Raw genomic sequence first — 22,193 nt, forward strand, 5'->3', positions numbered from 1 at the left:
AAAAAAAGAAGGAAAGGAAGGCAAAGTCGAGGCTAAATGACCTTCAATAACCAAACATTTTCTTTTACCTGCAGAAAGATTTGGTACATGAGGGAAAGGGGAGGAGTGTGGAGAAGGTCAAACGTTTCAAACAAAAATGAAAACAGGAAACAGCCTTCACTATCATTTTCCAAGTAATTCGGATTGTCATAGATTCATAGATGTAGGGTCAGAAGGGACCTTGCAGATCTTCTAGTCCGACCCCCTGCCCTGGGCAGGAAAGAAAACTGGGCTCAAATGACCCAGCTCAAATTTTATCCACCCACTCTGGATATCTGTCCTTATTCTTCTGCCCAAAATAAGAAGAAATAAGAGTCTTACTCATGGCATTCAGCAACTTCAGATTCTTCAGGTGTAGGGCTACCTTCTGACTTTTTCCAACCAATGACATATTTGCTCACTGCTCCTTGTCTGTGGTACGGTTTGGACATGGACCCAGAAATCTGATGGCTACTATTCTGCGGCACAATGTAGACTTTGGAGGTATCTAGAGAGCCACTCTTTTTAGAGCAATGTGCTGAAGGGCTTCCTGAATGGTGGGACCCACTAAAAAGGTAAAAAACAAAAAACAAAAACATGACTAGGTCCAGATAAGTGATGAGTCATTTACTTTTAATTTTTCTGTCAAGTCAAAAATGAAGTCGGCACTATCAACACAAAATTTTCACAAATACAAACGTTCATATATAGCTAAATCACTTCTCTGCTGCCTGAACACACGTGCATACTCAAACACGTCAGAAAGACTTCACAAGTTGAACAATTTTTGTAAATGTCAACTTGTCAAAATGCCACGGCAAACCAGGATGAATTAAGGACAATGCTCCTCACTAATCAGAACATAATTTAATTCCTCATATAATTCCACTGGTGTTGAGAATCACATCAGGAATTAATATGGCCCAATATGACTGCCGTACTGCTGAAAGCTTCTATGGTTCTCTTCTTACTACTCCTGTCAGGGCACGTCAGCTAAAGATAGGCTGATGTCCTGACAGTGCTCAAAAATATAACACAGATAGAAGTAACTTCCAACTCAGTGAAAACAGTTTTCTAGATTTGAATATTTTTTAAAATTATTAACAATAGGTTTGCCAGACATTAATGATGCTTTTCTCTGAAAGCTCTTACATGCTTTACACTCAATTAAAGCAAGCATCTCTTATGAGGAGGACCTCATCTTTACCTTGGAAATGAAGCAACTGAGGTAGTGGCAAACTAAATGGCCTACCTAAAGATATATACTTTATAGGTTGCAAAACTGGGAAACCAGAATTCCTGTTCTCAAGTGTTGTAATCTATCATATACAATGCTTCTTGTAAGTCTAAATATAATACTATGCTCGTTCACTAGAACCAGAAAGTAATACCAAATATAGAAGCAAAAATGGCAGTCTAGGGTTATTTTCCAGATTGAATGAAAGGAGGCTGTACAATGGTATGGATGTAATTTGTTCAATACATATTTCTTTAAAAATAAAAATGCCCACTGTAAAAAAAAATCTAAGAGTGTTTGTAAATTTGTTTGTAAATTATATCGATGTTATAGGTCATATAGTTCAGTTTAAAACAGGGGCGGGCAAAATCTGACCCACGGGGTGCCTAAAAAAATTTAGAAAATTAATATTAATCTGCCCTGGGTTGCCCGTCATGCGGCCCTCACTGGCTTGCCAAAACTCAGTAAGTAGCCCTTTGCCCAAAATAATTGCCCGCCCCTGGTTTAAAATGATCAACACCGAGATATAGTGTGTTAAGTTGGACACTGGAGATATTATGTTCTATTGGAGATTACTTTTCTGACCTCAAAGACAAATGGAACAATAAAGTTATACTCCTTCCACTCCTTTTTTGCTTAGTTGCCCCCTACTTTCTTGCTTCAGCCTAATGAAGCATGGTGATGGTATTTGGGTCATTAGCTTTAGAAGCAGTATCCAGCACCTGCAGCTCCCATCTTGTTAGATCTGGATCCATTTCTGGAATAGCAGTGTCCGATTAACACCAACTACAGCTGGTCACTGCCACAAAACAGGGGCTGATGCCCTGTGGCTAGGCAGTGCAGACAAGAAAGCAGGGATTACTTCTAGGCAACTGGAAGCAAGAAGGGAAGAATAAAATAGTTTGGCTTCCCCTGCAATAGTAAAAAAATAACAGGATTATGGAGCTTTTGGGGATGTTAAACAATTTTTTTTAAAGTTTCATAATGGATAAAAAGAATACAAACAGCCTGTTGATACTGAAAAGTGACAGCATGAAGTCTGACAGATTTGCTATGTAAATAGCTGCTCCCTTGGCTACTCTCCTCACAAAATATGCAGAAACTCACCAGCAATGAATTCACACAGAAGAGATTCTGTAGGTTAGATGGGAGGAAACTAATGCAATTTAGGCTCCTCTGTTATCTAACCTCCAGGCCTAAAGATGAAGCAAGCTAATGTGGGACAATGTGGAATACACTTACAGTTGAGATTTAAAATACTGAAGAAATTTCAAAGCTGATTTCCCACTAAAACTGATAGGAACCAAGCATCAAAATTCACAATGTGTGCGTCCGACTCAGCCTAAAAGTTTAAACAAGAGAACGCTTTGCCATATATGTGTTATAGCATTAAACCTAAAGTATATAAAGACCTTTCTATCTCTGGTCAATGGACCTTGCCTCCTCCCTGGTATGTCAGTCAGTACCTTAAGGGTACCAACTCCCCAGGAAGGTAAGGCAACAAAGCTACTGAGGGTCAGAGGAAACTGTTTCAGCTACAGTAAACCTGATTGCTAATAATGCTGAGGCCATGGGTTTGATCCCCCTGTGGCCTACCCACCCCTTTGGGATGATCTAGTTGGACATGGTCCTGCTTTGAGCAGGGGGTCCCTTTGAGCTCCTGAGGTCCCTTCCAACCCTCATTTTCTATTATTCTATGACTGTATTTGGTAAATCAAAGGGTGCAATGAGTATAAAAAGGAGAGCAAGACTGACAACACCACAGCTGTAAAAGACAAAGCAATGCAGGTGTCATATGGGTTTGGTAGCTTGTGATGCTGTTACATACAACAGGGTGGATTGTGCAGTGCTTACTACCAGAGCGTAGCACTGACTTTTCTCAGGTGGATTCCTCAATGTGTGCAAAGGGTAGCAGAATCAGGCCAAATGTGTCCAACTGAGCACTTAACCATCCTCTCGTGTTGAATTTCATTTATTGAGCATACACAACACAGCTTTAATATGGGACATATGGTTATACAGAAAATAGCTTTCTATTCACCTGCAGATTTGCATCTTAAATTTTACCTTGTTTGGATACTTACAATACACTTTTATTATTTAATTTGTAACATACAGTAATGCTCAAACTAGTAATACTCAAACATCTCAAACCAGTTCAGAGCCCCACTATGTGAGACACTGAACACATACCATAGGCAAAGTCTGAACAGTTATAGAGAATTATATTGAGGGGTCTGCCACCACAACTGTCTTGCTGATCAGAATACCACTTGCCTCTTGTTACCTGCATGTGAGGGTTTTAAAAAAAAGACTAGAATTTTATGGAAGCAACATCTCTGTTGTGAACTGAGATCCAAGTGGGGTTTCTTCTCATCTTTTTTTGGGAAAGTACTGTTCTAGTGTATATAGAGCAAGCATCTTTCTCAGGAGTAAAATTGTGCACAACTTATTTTGTATAGCAGGTAGAGATACAGAAACTAAACTTTTACAACTTAAGAGAATGCTTATAAAACCTCAAGAGGCTAATTAATTCAATACACAGCACAAAGAAATGGGGGGAAAGGATGTGGAATGTTCCTATTGCTTTTTTTCCTCTACTGGTTTGCATTGAAAATGATAAAAATCAGAGGAAAAAGTGCAAACGATTCTCTCTTCATAGTTCAACACATTACCAAGTAAAACCTTTCAACACACACTCAAAAGCAGCAACTTCAAAGTCCCCATAAAATGGGAATTATGAGACCAAGGTAACCAGCTGTATGAGTCCACTCTCACAACTTGCTGTACAGCAAACGTAGCGTACATGCATTCCATTTATAGTAAAAAGGAAGAGAACAAGACCTATCAAATTCAAAACCTCAAATGCACACACTTGCCAGGAATCTAACACATCAATTTCATTTAAGCAACACAGTAGGCAATGCAGCTTCACTATGTGTAAGTAACAGGCAGAGAAGTTTCCAATATAAGTCAATCTCATTGCTATAGCCTTAACTCTGTGTGTTGTCAGTTGTATTGTACAAAAGAGGTATGCACACCAAGTGCTAATGGGAAAAAAGTTAATCAGACTGAGGAATGGCACACTAACTTTTTTTTTGGTGGGGGGAAATGGTTACCATTGTTTCTATTACTTGAAATAATGGAAGCACTGACATGAAAAATGCAACAGTATTAATGTAAATACACTGTGTTGATGATTACTAATTCAGTTTTCTTCTGCAGTGAAGGAAGACTGTATGTATTCCAATATTTAAAAATGTACCACATAATATATAAATAATAAATACGTTATCTACTTAATTCTATGGGTACTTTATCTACAAACTTTATTAACTCCCTACACAGGGAGTTATAATCAACACTTGTGGACAAGCAGTCTTGCCTCTGTGCCGTGACCTTGTCAGGCCTCACAAACAATGCACAGACTGATCATCTCAGCAAAGTTATGGGAAGCCTTCAAACACTTGGTAAGAAATGGTGATGATTAGCTGGCATTCAACCTACTGGTCCAAAAAAAAAATCTATCCTGGGCTGATTCAATTCAAATGAATCTCAAAACCACTCAAAAGAGCCATTTTAGTAACCACAACCATGATTCATTGATAAGTGTGGTCTCCTTGAGAGCCTGAGCATCCAAGGATTTTGCGGTTTTAAAGATATATCTGAATTGGGGTGTGAGACTTTGAAAGGAGTTGGGGCTTGCCTCCCTAACAAAATATTATAGTGATGAAACCTTAAGAGGTGAATTTTAACTGCTGTAGTTACACTAGCATAACTCCTGGTTCACCAAGTTCATTTTAGGTTAATTTGGAAGCAGTTCAATCAAAATAATAGAAATGTCATCTTTTTTCTAGCATAAATGCGTCTACACAGGGAGCAGTTTAATTATAGTAGTTTAATTATACCAGTATGACTATAAATATTTTCCTTGTGGACATAACACTGGAAAAAATTGAATGACTATTTCCTGTCAAGTAAGAGGAAGGAGATTCTACCATGTGCCCTCACCTAGAACTACAATGAAAAGGAAGACCTCAAATTACCAAAGATGCTTGCTTTATCTCCATCTAGGATGTAATGAACACACTTGAACTATACATCTTTCATTATACCAGTATGACAGTATCATTTTATTTTGGCTACACTGGAGGGTGTCTTCTTTCTAAAAAAAAATCCTCTGATGCAGCTCTGACACTGCTGCCCACACTGGCCTTAACTGAACCAAAGGCTCAACACTTTATTACCTAAAAACCTGAAACACTATTTCAAAACCAATTCGACTATTATCCAACTAACTAGCCATCCTAAACATTTGTCTGTTCTAGCTGGGTGCTACAAGAAGCACCTTCATTTCACACTGGAAATGAGCATTGGGTAGATTACTATGCTTTCTACAGTTGCCCATTAGTTTCAATAGGGATGACATAACAGCATGAATACTGTGTGTTCTCCAAAAGATGCTAAATGTGCTTCAATATATTATTTATACCAAATTAAAAGATACTTGGATTAGATTTTTAAAAAGCTCCCCACAATCATTGCCACATGGACCCTATATTGATGATTTTCTGCAAGAGATGCACAGAGGGGGAGGAAGATCTCTCTTAGCTTCCTCGCATGTTTTGAAAATATAAAATTAAACTTAACAAGTACCTTTTCAAGGAAAGAAAAATGCAACAAACAAAAGCCACTTCCCCCAATCGACAATTTAATCACATAACTTGTACAGAACCACATACCTGGAATGAGAGGATATTTCACTGAGGTCTCCAATACTGCCTTCAGCTGTATGACTGCTGGAAATGGCAGAGGCATAGCTATGAACAGCATAGATTTTAGCAGCCTCATCATCTGGCCCAGGAGTTTCAGATGATTCAGTCCACTGCTCAGCCCGACTATGGACCCCAGACCTGCTGCCAGCAAGGTGTAAAGGAGTCATAAGAGGAGCTGACATACAGGGAGCTGTATCAATTCCACTGTCAGTAGAAGCCCCCTTAATATATGTTAATCCAAGCAATTCAGGGTCCATAAGGTCTCCGGAGCCAAAGTGCTTCTCATCACTATTGCTGGATGTATTACTGGACAGGGTATTGCTGCTGGAATGACTGGAACAATTTTTGTCTCCAATCTTAAAAGAAACAAAAAGTTTAAAAAGAAAATATTTCTTCTATATAAATTCACTTAATTCTTAGTATTTCAAATGTCATTTGGCCAAAATTTAATTCTTGTTGCAACACAGTTTAATACAAACATTACGTAGAAAGAAGCTAAATACGGTATTTATTTTTGATGTGAACTGTATTACTGACTAGGTAGCTTTATTCTTCTCTTCCAAATATTAGGCAGAAGCCACTGCTAGACCATTGGTCTGATCTTGTTTGGCAAACTGTACATTCCTTTTAAAACGTCTTGATTATAACTTCTTTGTACACCTAGATTAATGTTTGCGGATAGTTAAAATCAATATTCTAAAAAGCCGGTAGAGGAGAAGCATGTGGGTCTGGAGAACCATGAGGAATGAATTGTTCTTGGTCTTCTCTCAGCGTGGGCAAAATATCCAGTTTATTGGATTAGGTCCAACATGTGCGACTACTTGAAATGAAGCCAAGTGCTATGTGTGTGTACCATATGTAACAAAATGAGTATGTCTAGTGAACTGGAAGAACTGTGTCATACAGTTAGTTGTTTAAACAGACTTTTAAAGGAGATTTTACATAGAACTAGATTTATTTACCAATGTTGAAAAGGCAGCCAAAATGAGGACAGATGGAGCCCCACCAGTAAGAAGGGAAGTGATAGGGGAGACTAGCTCTTTTAATTAGATCTACCTACCAGGAGATGTAGATAAAGATAGACATTTCTCATATGCCAATCTGTAGGAAGAGGCAGTTTTTTCAGAAATGCTACTTTTATGACACACACGGAATGATTGATTCTCAGCACCTGTTTCAGAAGTTTCTACAAAAAGAAATGGCTTACAATCATCTTGAACCTTTGGAAGATTTCCTCACACCCCCCCCCCCACTTAAATCACAACAGAAATTAGACTGCTGGAAAATGTGAATAAACTAGGATTTGTTTAGGGATGGGTGCTTTAGTTTGGCCTGTAGAGTCAATGTAGAATCAAAGAACAAGGAAATGATTAGGGAGTCCCCAAGAAGTAAAGATGACTTACAAAACGGTGATATTGATACAAGACTCGATCAGGAGTCCTTCATGCTGCTGTAAGTCTACGCTAAGATACGTGCCTAGTGCTGGAACCTGGAGAGGATGGGGGTAGGGTAGTGAACATGCAAACAGTACTTATGCATCCAAGCCTCTTGAACTGTATGGAGTACATCTTGGCCACTGCTCAAGATCAAGAAAGGGTCCTGCTACATGTTCATATTAAAGCAAGATGGAAATCAGGTATCACATTGTTAGACATTTTTAAGCACTAACTTTGTAGCTAGTAGGCTCTTTTCATAGCTGGACAATGATTCTTATGGTGTGATAATTACCTTACACTTGCGGCCAGTCTAAATTTATTGTGCGATTAACCAGGCAATTCTGTAATATATGTAATGGGTAGCTGGGGCCTTAGTTTATTTCCCTGTGCCACAGCCATTCTTTGCAGAGAACCTCAACATGGCCTTTAAATCTCTAAAAATGATGTCATGAAGCATGCAAGTACAAAGGCACACAAATAACTGCAAACAGGACGTTTCAGTTTATCAGATAATCTGTGGTAAACAGTCAGCAGTACCTTATCCCTCTTGAAAGAGAAGAGTAAATCAAAACAGAGAAAAATCACTAAGACTACTAGGGATTCAAAGAGCTCAGGAGAACAACAGAGCAAAATGCTGATATGGTTATGCACTGAATCTTAAATAACAACATCTGTTCCTAAAGGCTTCAGAATTTTTTTGTGTGGTATTCATCTGCAGCACAGGATAATACTAGGAACTGTGGTTTGGATAGACCTTTTGAGTTAACTGATCACTAGAGTAACTGAAAGACCAAGTGATGTCCTACATTCAGATATGTATAACCAAGTCATAAGTTGTGACTGAAATGAGAAAATTAGGGTCTCTGATATTGTGTTTAATGTTATTTATTATACATATCTATTCAAACCTCAAACTTCTGTTCAACCTGTGCTTAACTAAATTTATTGGGAAGTACTGCTTCTATTACGTACAGGAATTTATAGTACAGTGAATGCTCACTTGCTCTACCACCTGCCAGGAGCAGCAACCTTTCATCAGCAAGATTTTCCCCTGGGAACATTCTGATGATACTCCCTATAATAGCAAAAGCCACTCAGGAACAACACAGAATGACAGGCACCAAAGTGCTGCTACTAACAGGTCCCAACTGCACTATACACAATAGCATTTTCTACAATAGTATTTAGAGGATCTTTTTTTTTCCCAAACACTGTTGGCCAGATTCTCAACAAGTATAAGTAGGCTGACTCACGTCAAGTGTGAATTTGGCCCATAAACTAAATGAAAGGAGATTGTGCAGATTATTAGTACCATGAAATTGCTACTACATCTAGTAACACTTAAAGGAACGATACGGAAAAAAAAAATGCACTTCAGCAGCTCTTTTTTCCTTTCTCTACACCTTAAGACATAGTAGCTTGTTTAAACAGTGGCCAAACTAGTGAACAATCTGATTCATAACTTTAACTCCCCTGTATATTTTCCTGAGACAGGCACAGCATTTTTAGCAGACTTGGGAAATTAATCTGTTCATTATGCTTAACTTCTAATCCTAATGAGGTTAGCACAGTATTGCTAAGCAGCCTAATTTGTAGTTCTTATATTTCACAATTCTCTGTGCACACCATTTAATCCATCTGGCAGGCATTTTAGGCAAACAAACAAACAAACAAACAAACAAATAAATAAATAGTCAGGTCATCAGTTTCTCACCCCACAGTTAAAAGGCACAAAGATAACAGAAACATTTAACTAGATACATTCTTCAAAGGCAGAACTTTTGCCTAAATAACAAGAAAATGATTACTGATAATTATAGTAAATGAGTAACCCACACATGGCAAGAAATGGTATGTATGCATGAATTTAATTTGTCTACTATGAGACATGCTCCTAAGACTAAGCAAGCCAATGTAAATGAAGCTCTAAACAGACAGTAGAGTGGTATTTACATGAACTAAGAGCTCTCTTCAGTGCTGTGCCCCAATGCACTTACTCTGAGGGCACAGGATGAAGGTTCCAAGTCCATCAAATTCTTGCACAGCTATAAAATACTTCTGAAAATGCATGTTACATTTCAGTGGAGCCCAACTTCCAACCCACAAGTCTGTAAATTTCACATTAGGGGAGCAGTGGCAGCAAATTACTGTGGCTTCCAGAGTTGCAGCGCTTAATGCCAGCAACACTCCCCCATTGCCAAATTTCCAGGCCTGTGGGGAGCCCTGTGGGTTGGATAACAAGGCCCCATGGGCTACAACGCACCAGCATGTGGGGGTCAGTGCACAGCTGGATCTGGCTTGCAGGGCTGGGCTGGTGCACAAGGATTGTACTGAGCTGTGTGCCAACCGTACCTGCAGGATCTAGACTACAGACTGGCCCTATGTCACCCATCTGACCCACGGGGCCAGAACGTTGAGCACCACAACTGTATTTGTAAATGAATAGAAGGTATATTAATCATTTAAGGTGCCTACAGTTGTTTTTTCAAGGCCACATTTCTTTTGTAGGCAGATTGGCATGAAGGTGAGACTTACGTGTGAAAGTTTGCTTGGAGAGTCTTTTCCTGTGCCTTCTTTTTGTAAAGCTCGGTCTTTGTAGGAACTCAAGACTTTGGTTGATGGTGCATGCCACTTGGTTTCTGCCACAAAAAATTATGTTTTAATTTCTGGTGAAAAGTTGAATATACTGTGCACAAAGGAAAGAAAAGTACATAATGCAATTCTTTAAGCATTAGGTTTGAAGCCAGTCAACTATTTGGAATTATAGGCTCATAATGTTGCAGGGTTTCTTAAGTCTTTGACTCTTTCAGCATTATTAAATGGAATTCTACACAGTTTATTCTGGGTTTTGAATAAGGTACTCAGAATCAAGGTGGTGTTTATCTTAATTGTACTTTAAAAAAAACTTCAGTAGAATAGTTAAACATGCGTGCATTGACAAAACTCTCTTTCAGTGGAAATTTCAGTATCTACTCTCCAATTCAGGGATACCTGCATTTAAATGGGATCTGCATTCATATATTACGTAAAATGCTTTTAGGGTCCCTTCAGATGAAAGACACTATATAAAAATGGAAAATAGAAGTATTAGCAGATGTGGTAGTTAACTTTATATGCAAATTCTAGGAAGTTTTGGGTTTTTTTTAATTCATTATATTCATCATTACCAGCATGCCTGGTTCCTTCCAAAGCTTCCTCTCGTTCTCGAGTTCCTTCACATTCCAGTGGACCCGAACCTTGATGTTCATGGAGCAAAGGGGACTGGCACCTTGTAACATAAGGAGAATCAAACTGTCTCTTTAATCAGAAAACTGACTATGCCATGAGAAACAGTATTATTTGCTCTTTATTCTCCAAGGCAAAATTTTGGCAGGCCATTACCGTAAGCATTCATCATTACCAAACAAGCAAATATGTTGCCAAATTCCAGGTAAAAACATTTATGCCTAGTCTTCTTGCCATTGTACTGCTAAGGATTAATTGTAAACATAACTAAAAGCACAATTAAAAAAATATGTATTGTTTTGGTGCCAAATATTCAAAGCCATACAACTGATAAATCAGGAAAATGCATGATTAATTACTGCATGGACTAATTCCTATATCTGTATGCAATCTGTTTGGATTTCATGAGCAAGTGCAAGATTCTTTTCACGAAACATGTATATATATTTTGTATCTATTGCTTCAAATCTCTGCCAATTTCCCTCAGAATTAAAACACATGCCTCATATAGTTCAGTGTTATATCTGCTTCTTGAAATCCTCTTCCACCCACTCAAACTCTACATTTCCAGGAACAACTCATAAAACTGCAGAAATTAAAATTCTCTTCCAAAGAAATGTATTCAAACAGTATGCTGCTAACAGTAATTACTAATCTGAAATGACTAGATAAGTTTTCATGTGCTTTTCTCCCACTGAAATCTGTTATAACTTTAAAAATTTTAACATCTATCCAGTTGTCAGAGATTTCAATGAATAGTCTACAACTCCTCATGCAGACTCCAAAATTGAATGCATATCTGCTAGGAGTGTGTGAAATGGGCCGTATTTGATTTGGATTTGGCCCAAATTGGGGACAGTTATTTGATTCGTTGATTCGAATCACTGTCTCTAATTCAATTTGGCCAAAGTCAAATCTTAAGATTTGATGCTGATTCAGAGAATCAGTGATTTGGCCATAGACACAGCTTTAAATGTTTTTTCTACATACCTGGAGGTATCAGGCATGGCTCGTGAAAGCTGTGATGCTGGGATGAATGGAGTGTCCCACAGGAGTGCAGAAGGGCCCCTCACATGCACGGTGGTGAACCGTGAAGTGGACTGGAAGCACTTCTTCCGGTCCACTTCTGGGTCCGCTGCTGAACATGCTGGAGGGCCCCCCCCCCACGTTCCCCCAGCTCAGCAATCTGCTGCGGGGGGGCCCTGGGCGCCCCCCCAGATCCAGGAGGCACCAGTTGCTGAGCCAGGAGGGCGTGGGGGACCCACCTGCACACTCCCCAGTGGACCCTTCTGGTCTACTTTCGGGTCTGCTGCTGAGTGCGCTGGGGAGCCTCCCATGCTCATGTGGGACACTCCATCTGCCCCACCATCACAGCATTCATGAGCCACCTGCTACCTTGAGGTACGTAGAAAAAACATTTAAAGCTGTGTCTAGATCCAAATCGACAAATCTTTCCAAATCTCTCTGAATCGATTCAGAGGGTCACTGAATCGAGCTGACTTGAATCAGGAACTGAAGCTTTGCACAGCCCTAATATCTGATACATGGGATATTTCACACAAACAAATATGTCAAGGCAATATACTGCTGACAGATAAGGCAGCAAGATGATGTTTTGTGATGAAACCTGAACATTGAAAATAGCTTCATCAACTAGAAGTAGCATATTTGAAGTGTTCTTAAATCAAGTAGCTTTGGTATTTGTGTATCTCTGTATTTATCAGCAAGTGTTACCAAACACTAGATTCATGAAACTCAAGAGCTATATTTTCAGTAATGAAAAACAAATTTCATACAGAAAATATCTGACAAATCTTCATTTCTTAACCTTCTGGTGGAATTCAACATGCACAATATATCAGGATAGGGTTCCTTTCCATCCATAACTAAATTGTAAATTCTGCTGGGCAGGGAGGTAGCAGGGGATGTAATGAGTTCCATTATATCAGTGTGAAAGGACAATCCATCTTGAAAGCACCTGCACGGGGGAAGAGATCAGGTCTGCTGATGTTCTATTCCCCTCCATAGGCAAGTGGATCCAGAGTGGATGCAGGAGGAGAACAGGGAAAACTGATTTAAAATAGCAAAGAGATGACACCAGTTATTCCTCCACCAAAGCAAAGGAGAAGCAGGAACCAGATTACAACAGAAGTCACAGTCTGGTTCCCATACTATTCCCAGGGCAGTGAAGCTAAGCAGCAAGCTTTATTTAGAACGGATTGTGAAGTAACCATTGAGCCCTAACGAATTAACTAGTATGGTCAGCAGTAACACAATAGATATACTGTATTTTCTCACATACCACATGCCACCAATAAGACACACACCTTATTTCTGGGAAGGCAGAATGAAGAGATTTTTTTTCTAGAGTTATGGATGCATAGAGGAAGGACAGAGCCTAATCTTCAGCTCATTCACCCTCTCTTTCTGGCAACAGTTTTAACCCTTTCAAAGATGAACTGTCAGCTGCTTTTAGCATCATTGCTGAAACTGCAGCTGCTGCTGAAAACTGGACTCCATGCATGGATCTAGGATTTTGGAAAGAACTAAAATAGGAGAGAGACCAGGAGAAGCTAAATTGCAAATTCTGCAGCCAAACTGAAAAAGCATGGATAGTTTGATTAGCAGGACATCAAGAATATTAAAAGGACAGTGGGTCATTAACACCTGTTGAATTAAGAGCAATTACCAAGAATCAAAAGGATAATAATGAACCATGAAGTTAATCAACTCCAGCAGCACTGCTTGAATAGGGATCCCAATGCTGCTATTCTGGGCAGAAAATTAGTTTCTCTGTTTCATACACGTCTCAATTTTGAAAGGTTAATTTTTTGGGGAAAGGTACATGTGGTATGCAAGCAAATATGGTATGATGAAGTTTCTGAGAACAGAATATGGTCCTGGCCCTCCACTAACAGACTACATCCACACAGCAAATAGGGCTATTGGACATTTATTTTTTATACATCTTCTGTCATAAAAGTGTTATCAACAGGAGCTGCAACAAGATAGAAAATCACCAGTACCCGTCATATCCCACTTGCTGCCTCCACTGGCTACTCCCGCTAGGTCCTGGGTCACTGGAGGATGACTGGTTGCTCGGTGAACTTCTGTAATGTTGATTGGAATCATTAACAATGCACTGAGATATTTGTGGAGTTTCAACATCTTGAACTGGCCTGTCATTTATTTCTTTTACAAATAAATTCATTTTTACAATGAACATGGCCAAAGACTGATTGTAGTGTGAATACTTAAATATAGTCCTAATAGGACTTTAGTTTTTAAAAATTAGTTAACTAATTTAAAAACCTGAATTATTAATAATTAAGAACTATTAATTAGTTGTTGATAATTCACAGCCAGAATTTTACAACACTCACATTCCCCATTATATTATTGACAGGATATTTACATTTGTAAGGGATAAACAGAAACAAGGAGGAGAAACTAAATGAATGGCTAAATTGCACTCTCCTTATGCTTTGCTCTGCTTCTGAGCAAACAGGACTACTTGCATGAAACAGCAGAGCTAACAGGAGGCTTCCATCTTGTGCATGGGAAACCCCTGTGAAAAAACAAAAGCTCCTCTAACTAGAAATAATAGTTAACAATTCTTATGGATATTCAGTAAACGTCGAGGGCTTCAACTAGTCTGCAATGAAGAATACCAGTACCTTCAGCCAACTAAGAATTAGGTCAGCCTTCATATACATTAATTGGATAACATTGAAGGTTTTTTCATAGGGCATTTTCTATAGGTGTGTGTATGCAAGACTGGGGTCTCTCACTTAACTGCTTTATCAACAATTCCTGGATTTGCTGCCATCTGAAATATAGCCTCCAAATTCTTCCTTAATTCTTTACTTTTCACCTCTGTTCTGTGTGTCAATTTATAACTCCACTATCTTGCATTTCTCTCTCCCTCAGGCCTAATATCTTGACTTTCAACTCTTTCTTCTCCCTTCGTATCTACCTTCTAAGTCCTGTTCCTTCTTTTTAATTTGTGAAATTCAACCCTTTCTTACTAATCCCTAGTGCTACCATCTTCATTTGAAACGTAGACATCACTCGGGTTACTTGCTGACAAAGTGAGCTAGTTAAGATCGTTTAAGGAAGACAGAAGGTAGGTCAGGGTGGCACACCTCAGAGACTGACTAGTTCAGAGAAGCACGAGCTTTTGTAGGCAACCACCTATTTTATTAGGTGCTAGGTTGTTTGCTGTACCCTTCCTGCCCCATCTCAATGACTTTCCCAGCCCACACTTCTTCCCAGTCTGTCTGAAACAACACTGCATTTGTTTCAGGCCTCCTGAAATCTCTCCTCCAGTTTCCTGGTCTGACTATTTACATATTTTATCTTTTCCCACAAGACTATCTAAGAATACTACTTACTCTTCTTTTGTGCCAGACTCCAGAACCCTAAACTAAGCCCAGATCATTTGCTTTATTCCATTTGTCCACTTCAAGCCTTCTACCTTGCCACTCTACAAAACCCTCATCCATTACATACTATCCCTCTCCTCTAAATCCCTCTTAAAAACATGTCTCCTCAACCATTTTCCCTTTTTCTTTTTATTAAAACTTCACATATTGTCACATCTGAACTCCTGCACTGTCTCATCTTTAATGGGCTTGTCCTATTTAAATTACACTGTAAGCTCTTCAGAACAGGGAATGGCTTATGGTATTTGAGGCCTCAGTCCTACAAACAGGTTTGTATGTGCTTCACTTCAACTTTTGAACATACGTTTCCAGGAGTGAGGCTTTGGCTGGCAAAGTGCTGTGGAAATGAACAGCATTAATGAAGGTTTAATAAAATAATTAAGTACTGTATCCTAACAGAGCTTCACAGATTCACAAAATTACAGTTATTCAATACAACTGCCCTATTTACATTGGACTTTAACAAAGATTACAAGAATGAGTCAGCAGGGAGAGTTTAAGTCATCTAATATTAAGTGTGGTTACAGAAATGCTTTTTTTGACACAAGATGTAAAATATGTGAACTATTAACTTTGAACCTGCCTTCTCCACAACATGAATTCTTAAGCACAAGTGTTCAAATGTGTATTTCTATTACTAATGGTGTGTTTTGTATCATTGAAAACACAGAAGAAAGACTATTTATTCTTAAAAATGGAAAATTGATGTAGCTGCTATAAAAACTTTATGATTTTCAGTGGAATTTCTCAGAACTGAAAACGTAAAAAACACATTGTAGATTTTTATACTAATTTGAGCTTTCAGTCCTGCAATCTGTTTTGCCTGGAGATTAGGAACTACAATGCTTAGGGGGAAAGGGCATAAGGGAGATATAATTACAAACAATAAAGAAGAAATTAATTGGAAGACTGCTGTTCAAGAAACATTTAGTTATTACTAATTTAAGGGTCAAATGCATTTAAATACCAAGCTTTTTTTTTTTTTGTCTCTTTTCAGAAAGTATGATTAAACCAGCATTGTTTTAACTTAAAAATTAATTCCCCATATTTTAAAAGATTATATATTTTCAAATCACAAGTTTTGCTTTGTTTAACAAAAGTATAAAGCCTGGTAATGAGTAACAGAACCTTCTGAAATTGCACCATAATGCAATGAGATTAAATCACTCATTTTGTGACGGATGGATTTGTTCTCTTTAGGCGTGTTATTTATTTAAAGAGGTTTCCATAATGTCCTTGCATGTACCTTGTTTTAGAGTTGTAGTAGTCAGTCAGTCTCTGTTTCAATTAATAAGAGACTGAGGGGGATGGTTGTTTATGCTCCTGGGTAGAGTCATGAATACTACACACGCTTTTCACTGTCATTACTAACACTGAACATCACTTGTTTCTGCCAAAATAAAGCCATGGGTGATCACTTGGGAGCCTAATCTTAAAATGCAAATGACTGTTAACCCCCCCCCCCAAAAAACAAATGTATGAAAACCTGCTGAGGACCTTAAAAAGTAACTTCATACCAAAGCTAGAAACGGAGGTTTTTAAGTAAGGGATTTAAGAAAATGACTGGAATTAAAGGGTGGATGTATTACCTAGCACCATCTGGTAGTTTTCTATCAAAGGAAGTGCTGCGAGGAATGGCTGTCTGAGCCTGCTGGAGAAGCTGCTGGCATTGCAGTCTGTCAGATGTTCCTAGGATTGGAGAGGCACGAGAGAGAGGCTGCCCAGCAGGAGTCGGCACCCGATGCCAAGTGGTATTCCTCCTGAAGGGGGTTTTATACTCACATGGGGTGCCTTCGCTGTCAAGTTTATACTCTACCATGGGGATTCGGCACAGTTCTGAACAACCCCTGCAGGACAAATAAAAATGCTGATAAACCTAAATTAGAGGGGAGGAAAATCTCTCCCCCATTAAAAGTATGTGTATATTTTTTCCTTAACAGGCCCATATAGCATCACATGGTTCTTGCATACTTTTGGGGTGGGGAGGAAGGGGAGATAAGAAAGCACTGGTTTAAAAAAAATAATTTAAACTAAACATATTGCTGCTATGCGGGAAACATGTTTAAACCGTCTTTCAGAATGATAAAGTTATAAGCTGTTGAAAGTTGATCTGTGCCTTAGAAAGTTCACATATTACAAAATAATAATAATAAAAAAATGAGATTACATAGTTAAGCATTCAGAAGTCAGGAAATGCTACTTGTTTTTAAGCCATTTTCTCACACTACCTTTACGTATATAGATCCTAGAAGTCAGGTTACATAGCCACACACATTTTCAACACATATAATACTATATATGATTAAAAACAGACAATTTACCCAATACCCTTAGATTGCGAGTATGCAGTATCAGTTACTTGTCAGTGTATGCCAGAGCTTACTAAAACCACCTCTATGAAAAATGCACACAGTCATTCTAATACAACATATTACAGATTAACTATAAACAAAGAAATAGTGAAAATGTGGTTACAAACACACAAGTACACAGACTCGCACACACTTCAGAAATCTGTAGATAGTAACACCTGCTCACTGCCTTATTCAATAAACTGATCCTAAGCAAGGTCTTCACTGCAAAGAAAATGTATGCCTATCACTTCTGATCGAAAATATATTTTTAGAGAAATGTAAAAGAACTTCAATAATGTGTTTGGCAAACACTGAAGTGCATAAGTAACTTTACAGAAGGCAGACACCCTGTTACACTACATGGACTAGCCATTTGTGTTGACTTATGTCGTGAAGCGATTATAGAATCAAAGATGAATGCATTTTCATTTAAAATGTACCAGGAAATATACAAAAACTGAAAATGGTACAATAGGTTTACAAGATTATTGAAAAACTGATTCCCCAGGGCCACAGCTGTGTGCTGTCCTCCTCTCCTGTGCAGGGCCATGCCATACAACCCGTGCGACTCCCTATGCGTCCAAAAGTTTAGCAGTGAGGGAGTGGTAGCAACATTAATGTTTGCACGTGTTGCAGAGCTGCAGCAATTAAAGCTACTACCACTCCCCCACCGCCAAATTTCCAGACCTGTGAGAAGCCCCACAGGCTGGATGACAGCTCTGCAGGGCGTACTTTGAGCACCCCTGGACTGGAACCACTGGAGCCAGGATTCCTGAGTTTTACCATTTCTCTGCTGTCATCAAAGTAACTCTAGAATCCACTCATGTTTCAGTTCCAAACTGTGCCGATGAATCACAGCTTCACACAGTAAAATTCTCCCTCTCTGCCAGATGCACACATCCTACATGTCAGAACATTAAAAGTGCCCAATTAAGGAAGTGTCAGCACTGAGGTTGTCCACACAATCTTAGGTCTTGGACATTCACATTTTTAGCAAGAAATATGCCCTTGTAACCCTGCAAAAAAGCAAGTATATAAGCATTTAAGTGCTTTTTGTGGAAGAAATATTAGGTCTTTAATACAAACTTTTCAGCAGCATGATGATTACTGGTGCCACATGTAACCCCTGTCCAGTTCTGGGCAGTGCCACAGGGCATGCCTCTGTCCTCCATGATCTCAGGAGGCTGTGCTCCTTGTTCCTCTCCCTCCGTGACTTCAGCGGCCAGATCCAGATGTGCAGCTACATGTGGATTGTGGCACCACAAACTGCACACGCTGCATGTTAAATTGTGCCCTGCACTAATTTGCGGTAGTGGGGCAAAATTCCCAGTAGGAAAAAAAAAAAACATCCCTGGGAAAAAGTAGTGCAAAGCATGCCAAAGTGCTGTGTGCTGGGACAAACATGCAGACCAGAGATGTGGAGCCCCGACACTGAGACACCCTGTGCCCCAGCCAGCCAAGAAGCAGCATGTGGAGATGGGAGAGCAGGCAGCCCTTGGCTGGCTGCTCCCTTGTCTCCACAGGCTTCAGTGTGAGGGCTCCAATGCAGAGCCTCTGAGCTACAGCACATGGGGTCTCTGTGCTGATGGACCCTGAGCCCCAGCCAGGCACTCCCCAGCTGGCTGGGGTGCAAGGTGCCTCAAGATGGGGGAACAGACAGCCCTGGGCTGGTTGCTGGGCTGCCTGCTCCCCTGTCTTGAGGCACACTGTCCCCAGCCAGCTGCTCCATGGCTAGCTGGGGTGCAGGGTGCCTTGAGACAGGGACTTCATGGACCTCAGTGCAGGGGCTCCATAGAGGAGCCCTTGTGCTGAGACACACGGAGACAGGGGAGCAGCCTGCCCAGGGCTGTCTCCTCCCCCATCTTGAGGCACCCTGCACCCCAGCCAGCCAGGGAGTTGGCTGGCTGGGGCACAGGGTCCCCTACACTCTGTGCCCCAACCAGTCCCCCCTGCAGCACAACGCAGTGGGACAATGTGTCCTGCTGCAAACTGCAAGAGCAGGGGCGTGCATTTCAGCACAATGTAGTGGCAAAATTTGTGCTGCAGTAAACGCACGCCCCTGCTTGTATGGAGGCAGGCAGAGAATCTGTCTGGCATCCCAAACTCTACAGGGAGATGAAGCCAGGTCATGTCATACAGTTGCACTGGTCAGTTTTGTCTTTTTTTGTGGACAAGATAAAAGTCCTTCCTGCCCAAGGAAAAACTAGGCTGGAGTGAGGGCACCAAGCAGGGGTCTGTTCCTGCCCAGTTTTGAACTGGGGACCTTTGTGAGGTGAATGCAAGTCACCGAACTACAGAACACAGGGCCACCACCGACCACGAACTCATGGGCAGAGATTCTAGGTCTTCTCTGTATTCATTTCCCTGAGCTCCTCTTTCCACATGCCTTCACTACCGACTCTGTCAAAATGTATTCTTTGGAAATAAAAACAACCCCTCAACTACAGACTAGTGAATCAACTCATGACTGAGGTTATTTTCTATGGTGTCCTCATAACTTCCAAAATGAAGTCAAACTGGAATCATTTCCTTTACTTCAGGAATCATTTTTAGCTCAGCTATATTTTTTATTTGTTTGTTTTTTTATCTTCATTGTTCAAAATGTGGCCAGTGCTTACCTTGCTGCACACCAGTGGAAGCAGCTCTGCTTACAGATATATTTCTTTCCTTGCGGGTTTTTCCTACAGTTCTTAATACTACATCCGGCTGGGAATTTTTTGACAAACAATTTTTTCCATCAGAAAATGGCCATTTGTTGTGACCAGAACTATTCATGGGAAAGGGTTACTTTTGACCATTTTTTTTCCCAGTTAAGTCTTTAAGTGCTTCAAATGGTTAGATTTTTGATATGCAACATTGAGTTTGCCCTGGCTTGGGACAGGAAAGCTGTTTTGACATATGGAAAATCCCTTCCCTCCTCACTGAAAAATCAAAGCAATTCACAATGACTTTCAACTTCCCTTTGAGGGAAGAAAAAATTATTATACTTGTTTAACAGATGGGGAAACTGAGGCCTAGAAAAATCAATGACAACCCCCTCTTCCCCACCAACCTACTAATTCCAGGACTTCCATCTGAGACATCTAGGACTTTTTTTTTTTTTTTGAGAGAGAACACAGCATCTTGTACCAGTTTACATGGTCACAGTATTGACTCATATTGCCTTCAGCATATTTGTGAGTGCTTCATACTTCTGCATAGCACAAATCTCATATCCTGGGCAATCAAAAATGAGGAACATGAAATTAACAGTCAATTGTGAAAGACTGGCTTTAGCCATTTCCTCAGAAGCCCACAAGAACTTCTGTGCCAGACAGGGATACAATCCTGTTTTCCTCGGCAACATTTAACTGCCGAAACCTTAAGTTCATCCTTCGCTTTCTGCCTCATTCCTCACATGTATTACAACTTCTGCAAACAGACCATAGCCTCTAAGTGCATTGCTTTGATTCATTCCCAAAACACTTTCCTTCTATGTACTAAATGACACAAATTCCCATGAAAAAAGTAACACAATCAGGTAATGAAAGACTGTACAAGGGGTTTGAGTTCACACAGTTTGACTCTGCAACCTTAATAGTTTGTCATTATTTGATTAGTTATGTGGCTTCTATCCCCACTATCCCTCCTTTGATCCCCTCATAGTCTGCTCCTGTTATCTTTTCTCACTCTCACATATCCTAAGTGTTACACACCTTCCTACTACGTTGATAACACCAGTTATATATCGAGGTTTTCCCAGACATTGATTTTACAACCTACTTGGGTATTTAGAGCAAGGTCCATCTTCAGTATAATACTTGTCATTCTCTGTATTCTTAACCCACTTTTCTCCCCACAAAAAATATTTTAAATTTGGGCCCTACAGCTACATTCACAGATTTTTAAGGCCAGAAGGGACCCATTACGATCATCTAGTCTGACCTAGTTTGTTGACGGCATATCTAAAAGCATGTTACACCACCAAATTACTGCTTTCCCAGCTAAGAGTAATAATTTCAAATTGTGTTCAGATTTGTAGCTATTTGCTTCAACTAAAGTATGTCTCTAGCTGACAAATGACTAAATGATTCAAGACACTGTTCCTGTAAATAGTGGTTTGTAAACAACCCTATTTCAAACTGCTGTCGGGTCCAATAAAGCAACTTTTACAAGTTAAAGACATGCTGGACTTTCACATTCAAAAACATAAGCTCTAATACACAGTGTTATCCAACATCACCATGGCTACTTGCAAAAACAGATATATTGTACATGTAGCATATATCAAATTATTTTATATAGCACCCTTATTTAAATCACAGGTAGAAAAATATGCTGGTATGCAATAAAGTGCCAAACAGAACAGTTAGGCATTGACACTGAAATGCTTGCTTTGTTACTTTACCATCATTACATAAGGAACATGTAGTGCAGTACAGAAGCAAATGAACCCAAAATCACATTTCTTTCCTTTATTTAGAACACATTAAATAATTTATTATTATGTTTCCATTGTTATTTTGGAAAAAATAACACAACAACTTATCTTGGAAGTAAAAATCAAACATTAAGATCTGAAACAAAATACCATTTATTGGTAAACGTTTATTTGGATTCCTAAATAATTAAATTTGTTTATAAAGCTACTTTTTAGTCACTGACTGAAGAGTCCAAGTGAACATTTATATTTAACAAAACAGTGCATTTTTAAAATGTAGAGG

At 39.5% G+C, this 22,193-nt stretch overlaps 1 protein-coding gene across 9 annotated transcripts in view; it reads right to left on the reverse strand.

Annotated features, from left to right (window-relative positions):
• The window catches only part of SIPA1L2 (signal induced proliferation associated 1 like 2), a 252,417-nt gene that overhangs the window by 36,679 nt on the left and 193,545 nt on the right, over positions 1-22,193 (reverse strand). For 8 of the 9 annotated variants that reach the window (XM_059715435.1, XM_059715454.1, XM_059715431.1 and 5 more), the window contains 6 exons: positions 16,726-16,983; positions 13,718-13,801; positions 10,634-10,734; positions 10,002-10,105; positions 5,998-6,386; positions 361-585 (listed from right to left, as the gene is read on the reverse strand). In XM_059715435.1, coding sequence (XP_059571418.1) covers positions 361-585; positions 5,998-6,386; positions 10,002-10,105; positions 10,634-10,734; positions 13,718-13,801; positions 16,726-16,983 — 1,161 coding nt within the window. The remainder of the gene's footprint in view (positions 1-360; positions 586-5,997; positions 6,387-10,001; positions 10,106-10,633; positions 10,735-13,717; positions 13,802-16,725; positions 16,984-22,193) is intronic. The other variant, XM_059715456.1, reaches the window with a different exon arrangement.

The sequence above is a fragment of the Alligator mississippiensis genome, chromosome 1 (assembly GCF_030867095.1).
Source record: "Alligator mississippiensis isolate rAllMis1 chromosome 1, rAllMis1, whole genome shotgun sequence".
Taxonomy (NCBI): Eukaryota; Metazoa; Chordata; order Crocodylia; family Alligatoridae; genus Alligator; species Alligator mississippiensis.